Source organism: Indicator indicator, chromosome 34, assembly GCF_027791375.1.
Source record: "Indicator indicator isolate 239-I01 chromosome 34, UM_Iind_1.1, whole genome shotgun sequence".
Lineage (NCBI taxonomy): Eukaryota > Metazoa > Chordata > Aves > Piciformes > Indicatoridae > Indicator > Indicator indicator.
Window position 1 is genome coordinate 3,910,653 of NC_072043.1, and position 12,266 is coordinate 3,922,918.

The 12,266-nt window shown below is 47.7% G+C and overlaps 1 protein-coding gene across 1 annotated transcript in view; it reads left to right on the forward strand.

Moving 5' to 3' along the window:
- The window catches only part of FLI1 (Fli-1 proto-oncogene, ETS transcription factor), an 80,605-nt gene that overhangs the window by 28,088 nt on the left and 40,251 nt on the right, over positions 1–12,266 (forward strand). Inside the window, exon 2 of the mRNA XM_054395509.1 lies at positions 10,464–10,675. Within this exon, the coding sequence (XP_054251484.1) occupies positions 10,464–10,675 (212 nt within the window). The remainder of the gene's footprint in view (positions 1–10,463; positions 10,676–12,266) is intronic.

The following is a 12,266-nucleotide window of genomic DNA, read 5'->3' on the forward strand; positions in this document are numbered from 1 at the left end:
TGCTGAGCTGTTTTCCTTGGAATGCCATGGGCAGGCTTGTTCACAAAATCTCTGCTTTTCCTATAGGCGTATGCAGAAACAATCTCGTCACTGGAGCCGCAGGGGCTGGGCTCGGTGCACAAGAAAAACACAGCTCCATGCCATCCCAGCGGGGTGGCAGCCTTCAGTTCCACTGCCAAGCAGAGGAGACCAGTTGGGAACTGGATGAGGAGCCAGCAGAAGCTGGGGACGCTGCAGAAGGCATCAATGCATGGCTTTATTTAAGGGCTCAGCTGGGCAGTGATGGCATCTGTGTTTGCAGCCAGTGGGCAAAGGCAAGGGAAAACCTGGTCTGATATTGTTTTTTAACTGCTCCTCTTTTTGCTGGTCTGCCTCATGGGGTTTAAATCTAATATTTTTGAGGGATTCAAGAGACTGTGGCTCCCAACCGCTGCTAAATGTGAGCGTGATCTGTGTAACTTTAGCCTCTGCTGGAAATCTCAGCCTTGGGATGTGTCCATGCCAGTAAATGCCAGCATTTTCTGGTTAGAAGGCATTTTCCCAGCATCCTATCAAGTGTATGCAGATGCTTCTTGGGGAAGAAGTAGGTTCCTACAAGTCCTGAACCACCTTCCCTTTACTTCTTATCTCTGTACTTCATGTGACGCACTCTTGACACCCAGCCTGAATAACCAGCTCTGGGCTGAAACACTGAAATTCTGCTGTGAATATCAGGAGCCCTGAGCCCCTGAACACAGATTTAATCCAAACACAGCTCAGGGACCGGGGCCAAACCCAGAACACAAATAGACTCGAGCCCTAATGCTTGAAATCTCAAGCCACATCTGGTTTAGGATTCAGCTGCATGACTACGTTGGGCTTGTGCTTGCCCAACTCTGATATAGTGTCCAGCCCCTGCAGTCTGCACCGTGGATGTCAGTGATGGATGATCCTTTTGATTTCCTTTTGGCTGAACCTTTCCATTCCCTAGGTGAGAGGCGCTGAGCCTTGCTCGGTTCTCCCCAGCCCCGTTTCAGGGGTGAGCACACAACTGCTGGAGCACTCTCTTGGAGAACTCTGCTTTGATTCTTTCACGCTGTTGTTTTTCCTTCGTCTGGAATAAAGTCATCTTGGGCTGAAAGTGCATGTTTTGTTCTCTGCGGATGGAAACATAACAGCACCCGGTGAAGGTTTCCTGATGGGCTTCCTGCGATTGTGAAGGGAATGGTGTCAGAGAACAAAACAGGATACTGAGCGCCCTGTTTGTGAATGCAGCGGGGACAATGGTATCAAAGTGACATGGAAAGGACTGAATGGGCATTGCTGAGGTGGTGAGTCAGAGCTCAGGGGAGCCTGGAAGATTCGGGGCTCTCTAAGCTGCCACCTCCCAGGTGGCAGATTCCTGGGAGAACAGGGTTTTCACCATTTCCAGTCCATTGCTAGCAGGAACCTAAAGGGAAAAGATAAGATTTTCCCTGGTCTAGTGGGAGGTGGCCCTGCCCATGGCAGGGGGTTGGAACTAGATGATCTTTAAGCTCCCTTCCAACCCAAACCATTCTGTGATTTTTGTGGTTTGAACCTATTCTTTCATGCTTTCCAGTCTCCACTTTACCCTCTTCCAAAGCAGCCTGTTAGAGAGGCAGGTTGTGACAAACATCACAGATGTTGACAAACAAAGACATGACAAACTGTCTCTTGTCACAGCCCCTCCACTGCTTTTGGGCTTCTCCTTTTATTGTTTTCCTTTCTGGGATGAATCAGCTCTATTGAAAAGATTCGATTGCTCTTTGCACGTGGCAAACAACCTCAGCAGGATCATTATAGAGCCTCATTTTCTAGTATGAGTAAAAATACCACCAAAACCCTCCTCCTTTGAGTGGCAAACACAATTTAAAGCAGGTTTTCTGAAGCAAAGTGCTTGGTCAGTCTGCAAGCTTCTGATGAAATAGCTGCCTCTGAAAAGCAGCCTCTGGCATGACATCAAGGAGAGGAGCTGTGCAGTGGGTGCTTCAGGACAAAGCTGAGGTCAGCACAGAGTTTCTGCATAGCAGTGGAGTGCATTCATTCCTCAGGATAGTTTGGGTTTGTCAGGAAGCCAGGCTCTGAAACCATCTCTCCCTTTCCCTCCATGTGTCTTCAGCAGAGACAAAAAAAAAAAAAAAAAAAAAAAAAAAAAAAAAAAAAAGAAGGCCATAAAAACGCTACAATAATATTTACCAGAGTGTGTATGTTCGCAGTTAGATCCATGTGTCTCTGTTTACAAACACATCTGCTCTGCACAAGGCTGTTTCACAGGGCTGAGGGGAAACCAAAAAAAAAAAAAAAATCAAAATCAAGAGGAAGGTGAACTAGAGCTAGGTGGATTTGACTGCCCAGCTCTGAGAGCAGTCACCCACGCAGCAGCAAGTTATTCTTGGTGAGCAATATCGGAGCAGAAAAGCCGTGGGCAGAGATCAGCGGTGATAGGAGCACAGCAAATTGCTTGAGGAGAGTGTTAAGACACAGCAAAGGCTGAAAAGATTTTGAGAAGATCACATAGTCCTCCTGCCACAGCAGAGCCACGCTGATTAATTTGTGGAGGCGAATCCTTTTGTAGTTAAATTAGCTGCCAAAAACCCGAAAGCTGGCTCAAGCCCTGCTGATGGCAAAGCTTCCAGGCACTTTAAACAGGCTCTGTGTTGCACACCTAAGGCTCAATACTCATCCTAAATCATCTCACTTGCCTTGGCTGGTAGAACTGGGGAGGAATTCCCCCAAGCCCTCTAAGAACAGAAGGCAGAAGTTGGGATTTGTCCCTCGTTTGCTAATGGACAGACTCCCAGCATGGATCAGTAGGACAGGGTATGAAGTACTCAAGATGGGCAAAGAACTTAGGGACATCCTTGTCTATAGGCCCAGGGATGTTCCCTGCTCCAAAGTACAGCTGCTGAGGTCTTTAAAGGAGGAGCTGCAGCACACTTCCAGGATTTAGGAACTTAGCTGATGGAGCTGTGATCATCTATCAGACATGTCCAGTCTCCCTAGGCTCACATGTCACCACATTACTTTCAAGAGGTCAAGAGGCCACAGCAATAATTTGGGCTGCTGGTTCTTTCTTTTCCTTCTCTCTTCTTCTCCTGGTCCTGTGGTCTCCCGTGGGAGGTTTCCTAGGAGCTGGTGGCCCTAGGCTTCCTTACCACCAACCATAATACAGCAACTTGTACTGTGTCCTTGCAATTCCCACTTGAGATTTAGCCTGAAACAAATCAAGATAGGCTCTGGACCAATATATGTGAAGATTAGACTGAGGATTATAAAAAAGAAAAGAGAAAGTTGTTGGTCCAGATCCCATAAACATGTGCATGAAGTGCTCTTCTGAAAAGTGAAGGAGAAAAGCAAGGTCTAATTTTTGTTTCCTTTTTGAGTCAAGATTTGGGAATCTTGAGATCAGAATAGCAAAGCATCATTTAGCAGCCTTCTTTTATCCACTCAAGATGAAATTTAATGGGAATAACAATCATATAAAAATAAAAATAATTTTAAAAAAGACACTTCCTTATGAGAAATTTCAAAAAATCCTTTTTGCTCTCACATTATTGTTGTGGCCCCCTCTGGCCTCACTCCAACAGGTTCATGTTCTCCTTGTACTGAGAGCTCCTGAGCCGGACACAGTACTCCGAGTGAGGTCTCACTAGGGCAGGTGCTGCCTTTTTCTTAATCCTGCTGCTGCAGCAGGGAAAACAAGACCACATCTCCTCCCTTCCCTCCTCCTCAGGGCAGGGAGCACTCTGTGGCACAGACTATCAGCCTTTGGGTTGCCACAACCCAAATGCCATCAGTTTGGCTGGAAAATGCCATGAAGAGAGTGGTTTGTCTTGTTGCACAAGTAGCTAGAAGAAATAAAGACCAAAGTGCTTGGCAGCAGCAGCTCTCAGCCTGCTGCTTTCACTGCAGCCTCGTGATGGATCTCTGGTGCTCACTGCAGCCCACAAATCCTCAGCTGTAGAAGCAGGATGAAATTGATTGTGAAGGTCACCAGATTGGATTGTGGTTGTTAGCAATCAAATGCTTGTGATTGTGATTTTCCAGTGGGAGTTCTGTGGACTCCCTGCAGCAATCACATAATATCCTGGAAGGAAGGTGGAGCAGTGAGCAAATCTTAAGTGTGCTGAAAAAAAAACTGTGGAGGGTCTTTCTTTTTGTTCTGTGAGGAGTGTGGAATTGCAGTCCAGGTTTTGCTTTGATTTGTCCAGAAGATTCCTGTTTGTGTTCCAGTAACAGCTCTGGATGAGGGCTCTGTGCCCCATATGGTGCACATGGATCAGGGTAACAGCACCAATGGGAGAAGAAAGGCAAGAAGAGAGCTGTGCCAAAACTCAAAGGCAGGGATGATAATAACACTCTGCCTCCTAATCCAGTGCCCTAATCCATCCAAACCTGCTGCCCTGAGATCAGCACAGGCTCTGCTGCTTTTTCACCTTGTGACTCAGGTGGGGGTTGGTTACTTCCCCCTAGTAACAAGTGGAAGGACAAGGGGAGGTGGCCTCAAATTGCACCAGGGGAGCTTTAGATTGGAGATTAGGAAAAATTTCTTTGATGAAAGAGTGGTCAGGCCTTGGAACAGGCTGCACAGGGAGGTGGTGGAGTCCCCATCTCTGGAGGTGTTTGCAAAGTGTGTAGACACAGCACCTGGGGACATGGTTTAGTGGGCATGATGGTGTTGGGTTGATGGTTGGACTGGGTGATCTTAGAGGGCTTTTCCAACTGAACTAATTCTATGATTCTATGATATTTGACAAATTTTCATGTAAGTCTGATGTCATCTCAGTTCTGCTTGTGTGAGAGGTTAGCAGCAGAAGTGCTGACTTGTAGAACTGCAGTGCCAAAAGTAGCACTATTCAAAGAGTGGATCCCCTCTGCTAACCTCAAGCCATGTCTAAGGTTAATTGCTGCTGGTACCTCATATTCTGGGGCTTTGCATCCTACTCCTGGGCTCTTCAGGTGTGTTGGTAACTTCCCCTTGACAAAAATATTTCAGGAGTGATTTTTCTTACTGGATTAAAAGTGCTAAAAGTATTTTATTGGTAAAAGGAAAGAACTAAAGGAAAAAAGTCCCCCTCTAAGGTGGAAGTAATCTTTCCATGCATGGCGTGATGGTTCAAGTGCTCAGAGCTTTCTTCTCTTCTAAGCCAGACTGTGTGGAGGAGGATGAAGCTTTGATCTTTAGCAGTGCCCTTTAAATGTGGTTACAGCCAGAAAAGTGAAAGAAAGAGCTCCAAGTCAATATTCAGTGAAAACTCATTGTCTACACCTAGAAAGAACCTGTAGATGCTGGGATGACAGCACTGACTACTGCCACCTCAGCAGCTCTTCTTCTCAGGACCTTTCTCCCAGAGCCAAACTCAGGGACCCGGGAGCTTCTAGCTTTATCTACCCTTGGATAAAGCAAAAACCCTGAACTTTTAGGTGCCTTTTCCAAAGAAAACTTTGAAAGGCTAGGAAAGATATGTAAAAACCCTGAATATGTAGGTGCCTTTTCCAAGGAAAACTTTCAGAGGCTGGAGAGGATGCTTGGATGTCCTTGGGCTAGCTCTGCTGCTGGTGCAGTCAACACAACCAGGATTGTGTCAGGGACTGTGAACACCGAGATAAATGATGATGTTTTGCCTCATCTGGGCTGCTTCTCAGGCCCATTCTGTTCCTACATTGGCTCAAAAGTCCTGCTTAATTCATTAAATAGGGGAATAAAATCCAAGTGTGCCTCAGCCTGCTGCAGCACTCAGCCCTGGGTCTAGCCTGGCTTGTCTGAGTGAAGGAGAAACTGCAAAGCCACGGGCTGCCGTAGACAGGACTGGCCACATTTATGCCAGGAATGTGATTAAAACCTGGAAAAACTGAAGCCAGCCTATTCCCTGAGGCAATATAATGTAACATATACACCAGAATAATACACACAAGACCCCTGTCTCAGACTCAGTCTGGCCAGCTCAAGGACACAGCCCAGGAGGCAGCAGGGTGGGGGGATCCCTGGTGAGCCATGGCCTGTCTGGTGAGGTTGTGTTAGCACCTTTGAAGTCTCCATGTGTTCGCCCAGTTGCCAGCTCTCGATTCCAGGGGGGAGGAATTTGCCTTTTGGTACTCAGTCTAGATCTCTTTCTTGGCCAGAGCTGAAGCCAAACACCTCCTGAGCAGACTAGTCCTTCGAAACTGAAGCTAACCAAGCAGAGCCCTGATAGTGAGTAGAGAGATGGTTGTACACATCCCCACCTAGGTCTGTAGTCTGAAACTCTGGCAGGGCCAGCAGAGCCCAGGCCTCTCCCAAGAGAGTTAAACCAAGTCCCAGTTAGCCCTCACTGCTAGGACAAGTGGTCACCATACTCTGGCCCACCAGCTGAAGGCTAGCCAACTTGCTGCCCCTTTTTGGTTTCTCTGGAGCTGTAGAAGTTCACACCACAACGAAGCTGGTTGTAGCAGGGCTTGGCAAGGTGCCACCCAACTTCCCTTGCATTCAGCCAGCACCACTGGTTTGCAATTTGCATGCACACCCCCCCGGGGTGGCAAGCAGGTGTTACAAGCTGCTATCTCTGCATGATCTGCTCTGTGCTGCTTCAGTTCCCCCAGAGCCTTCAGCCTGCAGCTCTTGTGGCTGTGACTAACTCAGGGGGTTAGCTCAGATGATCCCTGCTTGAGCAACTCCTTGAGCCTGCTGTGATGGCAGCCATCACATTTGAATTTCTTTTCCTCTGTGTGTGTGTGTGCAGGGCAGTAGAGGTTTGCAGGCTGAACTCATTCAAGCAGCAAAATGCAGAGCTCCCGGGTGCAACTGCTGCCTGCCTGTGGGATTAGCATGCTCCCAGTCAGACCAGTTGGTGCTGTAGGCAGCACCTAGCAGCCTCTTTGTCTTTCAAGGAAGATCTTTATCTGAGGAGCCAGGCTTCTCCATCAGATATTTGGTTTATCAGAGATAAGCATGCACTTGGCTGTGTGTGTAAAGATAACTGCACTTGGATGCAGCCCTAAGCATTGATCCTAGGCTAGGGCTGTTCTTTAGGGTGGATTCTTGGAGGTTTTTATTGATGGGTTAAGCCAGGAAGATCTCTGCTTTCCAATTTATTTATTTTTCTCCATCAGAACCTTTCTTCAGAAGCAAAATGGCTGTAGATAGAAAAAGCATTTTCCCAGATATTGTTTCTCCCATAGCAAGGCACTGGGACAGATTGCCTGAAGAAGCTGTGGACGTTCCAAGCCCAGAAGTGTTCCAGTCCAGGTTGGATGAGACATTCACCAACCTGGTCTAGCAGGAGGTGTCCCTAATCATTGGCAGGGTGGTTGGAACTGGATGATATTTAAGGTCCCTTCCAACCCAAACCATTCTTTGATTCTGTAAAGAAAAAAAAAGTCCTAACTTTGTCTGTGTTTGCAGACTGGCAATCTGCAAACCCAAGTATTTTCAGATGCAATATCATCAGTTTGCTGTGGCCATGGTTTTCTTGTCTCTGACCAGTGAGGTGCATAGCTGAGACTGGTTTACAGAGTTGTAAGTCAGATATTGGGGGTTCTCCTACCACTTCCTGCCATAATCACAGAATCATCAAATCGTTTCAGTTTCAAAAGTCCTATAAGTCCTAAAAGTCCGACCATGAAGCCAACACTACCAAGTCTGGTGCTAAACCATGTCCCTCAGCACCACAGAACCCCATAGGTTTTGTACTGAGAGGAAGCAGAGACTTGCAGAAGATGTGTGATTTAGGAAGCCCTGCTTGACATCCTGACTTCAGTGAATGGGGGAAGCAGCAAGTCACTACATCCTTACCTCTGATGGAAGGGCTTTTCCTCTTTGAAGAGCTGTCACCAGAACTCTTGTTCTTGTACCTTTCTATAGCCTGGAGATAGTCTCAGTTCCTTTAAGGAGTTTCTGACACAAGGCTGTGATCGTGCAGGATTGCATCACAAGAAGTTCTTCAGAGGGGCACCTTCCGCTCCCTGACCTACTCTAATTCAAGCAGAAAAAGCGAAGGTTGTGTATCCACCAAGAAAGAGCTGGTGGAAAGATTGACCACAGTCTGAACTCCTTCCAACTCTCAGCTTCTGGCCAGTGTGAGGTAGAAGATCTCATTTTTGTTGTTTCAAGGCAGTAGCCATCTCTTGTCCTAGCTGTTACTTCAGCAGGACATAGGCAGATGTTTGAGGGTTCCTCTGAATTCAAGCTTAGCCAGGCCTGCTTGAATTGAGGGCTGCTCAGGTTTGGGTTTTGTTAGAGGATCTGAGATAGAAATGGCTGAGCCCTGACCTGGCTCTTTCTGAGTGGGTCCATTTCAAGCTGAGAAGGATTCTCAGTAGAGTCCAACTAGTGACATTTTTGGTGATGATTTCACCAGCCTGGTAACATCTGATTCGTGCTCAGACTCTCCTGTAATTCGAGGATTCCAGCAGCTGCACTTCTTTTGAGCTTTCAGAACTTCTGTTTCCCTTCCTGGTTGTGGAAGAATTTGCAAAGCTAACCTCAGAAATGGTTGCAAGGGCAGGGAGAAGGGAGAGAGAATTTATTGTTTTTAACAGCTCATGATCTGGACTCTGTCCTGTGAATTCTGAGTGCTGGGAGGTTAGCAACACACCAGCTTCCAAAGCAAAGAGTGTCTGAACGTTCATCAGCAACCCCCTGCTGCACTCAGAGCAATATTTAGGGTCTTTGGAATGCTCCACAGAGTAGGTGAGTCTGCCTCTGCTTTTGTTTTTTGGAGGTCTGCTCCACTAAATCATATTGAAGTAATAGAAGCTTTCAGTTTGGGAGGCTCCTGGTGCACTTTCTACCTTGCCAGACATAATGGCAGCTGTGTTGTGTGTGGTTAACTCAGCTGCACAAGGAACACACAGACCTTGTCAGTTGCTGGAGCAGGTCCAGAGAAGGGCAATGAAGCTGGTGAAGGGTCTGGAGAACAGGTCTGGTGAGGAGCAGCTGAGGGAACTGAGGTTGTTGAGCCTGGAGAAAAGGAAACTGAGAGAAGACCTTCTGGCTCTCTACTACTCTCTGAAAGGAGGCTGGAGTGAGGTGGGGGTTGGTTTTTTCTCTCAAGGAACAAACACTAAGAGAGGAAATCACCTCAGGGTTGCACCAGAGGAGGTTTAAGTTGGACATGAGGAACAATTTATTTCCTGCAAGAGTGGTCAGGCCTTGGAAGAAGCTGCCCAGGGAGGTGGTGGACTGATTACCCAGGGAGGTGGTGGACTGATTACCCAGAGAGGTGGTGGACTGACTACCCCTGGAGGTGTTCAAAGACTGTGTAGCTATGGCACTGTGGGACATGGCTTAGTCTCCATGGTGGTGGTGGCTTGATGGGTGGGCTTGATGATCTCAGAGGTCTCTTCCAGCCTTAATGATTCCATGCACTTTGAATAAGGCAGGGCTGTGCCAAAGCTTTTAGGTGCCTGTCACAGGTTTCATTTAGAGACCTCAGGCACATCCACACAAGCAGATTGATAGTCCAAACCTTTTGTCAACATTTGGAGGTTTAGCAGGGGGGGAAAAAAAAAAAAAAACAACCAACCAACCCAAAACCCAAAGGATGACAATTTCCTGTTTTTAAGCATTTCTAGAAATGCAGAGTTTGGTAACTCATCAGCCTTGCACTTCCCACAAAACAAACAAAAAGTGTAAAGTAATGCATTTTTCATCCCACCACTAACACCCATTACTCTGACCTGCACTGACTGCTTCTCCTTCACCAGTAACCTCAAAATATAAACAGCACACAAAACCTTCTGCAGGGAGGTGTGGAGACCTTCAAGTGACACTCCAGAAGTGTTACACACTCCACATCTCTCTTGAGGGAGAGAGACCTGGGGAAGTTGAGCTGGGACAAGAGCTAAAGGGCCCTCAGGAGGCAAGAGGATGGGGCCAGACTCTTCTCAGTGGTGCCAAGTGATAAGACAAGGGGCAGTGGGCACAAACTGGAACTCAAGAGGTTCTACCTGAACAGGGGGAAAAAATTCTTTACTGTGAAGGTTCCAGAGCCCTGGAGCAGACTGCCCAGAGAAGTTGTGGAGCCTCTTTTTCTGGAGAGATTCCCACATGGCCATTTTGGTCCTGGGCAACCTGCTGTGGTGACTCTGCTTTAGGAGTAGGTTTGGACTGGATGATCTTCAGAGGTCCCTCCCAGTTCCCACCATGCCAGCATTCTGTGACTGTGGGCAGGTAACTGTGTGAGACTGCAGATGAAGCTGGGCAATGAGGATGACATAGCATCCAGCAGCCACTTTGCTGTTTGCAGAAGTGAAGTGAAGTGAAGCTTAACTCCAGCCCCACCCAGAGCAACCCGCTGGTTTTGCATACGGGTTGATGGACCCCAAAGAACCTGATTCAACCTGCAATCCACACAGATGGCAATTTCAGACAGCCCTGGGCAGCTGTGGGGCCTTTGCAGGTGCTCACCAGCTCAAAGAGAGACTAAGAATGGAGTTGCTGGTTTAGTCATGACTCTGAACACTTGGGGTTTTTTTCTCCTCAGGAGGCTCTGTCGGTGGTGAGCGACGACCAGTCCCTCTTTGACTCCACGTACGGCGCTGCCACTCACCTCCCCAAGGCAGACATGACAGCCTCAGGGAACCCTGACTATGGCCAACCACACAAAATCAACCCTTTGCCTCCTCAGCAGGAATGGATTAACCAACCTGTCCGGGTCAATGTCAAAAGGGAGTATGACCACATGAATGGCTCAAGGTAAGGCAAGACCCTGTCCGTGTCTGTTGTACCTTAAGTGAAAGCAAAGTGCTGATTGCCCATCTGTGCTCTTGTCCTGCACATCAACAAACTCCTCACTTTGTGCAGGACCTGCCCCTGCTGAATTTGTCATTATTTAATGGCCTGAGGCTCTTGTTCTCACAGTTCTGCAGCAGGTGTCTCTACCAGGCTCCACAAACATTGGGCCAGGAGGCTGCCAGGACAGAGTTCTTGCTGCAGACCCTGTGGTAAATGGCACATCTCACCCCTTGGTTCTGCATCCCAAAAATATGCCATGGTTCAAGAGGTTCCTGAAGAGGGAGTTGGTTGTGAGGTCGTCTATGGCAGCCTATGAGGTGCCCTGGACTCTGCCTTGGTGAGGCTGCATCTGCAGTCCTGTGTCCAGTTCTGGGCTCCCCAGTTCAAGAAACACAGGGAACTACTGGAAAGAGACCATCAATGATGATGAGGGGCCTGGAGCATCTCTGTAAGGAGGAAAGGCTGAGAGCCCTCTCTCTTCTCCTGGCCTGGAGAAGAGCAGCCCAAGATGAAATCTTCTCAATGCTCAGCAAGAGCTAAAGGGTGGAGGGCAAGAGGCTGGGGCCAGACTCTTATCAGTGATGCCCAGGGACAGGACAAGGGGCATTGGGCACAAACTGGAACCCAAGGGGTTCCATCTGAACAGAAGGAGAAACTTCTTTGGTGTGAGGGTGCTGGAACCCTGGAGCAGGTTGTGGAGTCTCCTTCTCTGGAGAGATTCCAAACCCACATAATGATCCTGAGCAACCTGCTGTGGGTGACCTGATTTTAGGAGTGGGGTTGGATTGGATGATCTCCAGAGGTCACTTCCAACTCCCACCATGCTGGGATCCTGTAACAAAGCAAAAGGCTTTTGTATGAGTATGTGTGACCAGTGGTGCACAAGAGAGTTCAGGAGCAGATCTGAGCAGTGGGACCATCGAAGGAACATTGCTTATTTTACACCTTGTATGTCTGTTAGCCAAGGAGGTAAGAAGCCTGCCCCTGGAAACAATTCACCTTCCTGGATGAAATCTTCTGGAGTAGTCCACAAACACCTCTAGCATTTGTATGACGTTAATGCAGAGCAGTTAAGCAATGAAGGAGTCCTTTCCTTCAAGGTTAGTTCAGAGCTTCTCTACCAGCCTGTTTTCCTGGTTTCTGAGAAGCCAGCAAAGTGCAGAGCATGAAACAGAAAGCAGCCTCACACTTTCAGGCCTCTCTAGTGAGCTGCTGGTGTTGAAGGCTTCAAACAGCAGCGTGGTTTTTTTTCCTTGTAAGTGTACAGTAGATGCTGATTTCACTCTAAGATAAAGGGCTCTGCGTCAGTTGGTCTTTGATGGGAATCATTTGTAGGCTGGGTTTGATCTTGCCTTGGTTGTACCTTAGTATCATTTCTGGATTTCATGAGAGCTATGTGGATTTTTGCACCAGTGTTTCCAGTCTCAGGACTGAGGGTGAAACATGGGAAAATCAGTTATTTCCTGAAAAAGGTCATTTCTGGGTAACAGAAGCAAAAGGATAGATCTTGAAAGTACCAGCAAGTTGGGGGGTTTGGTAGTCAGGAAGTCTA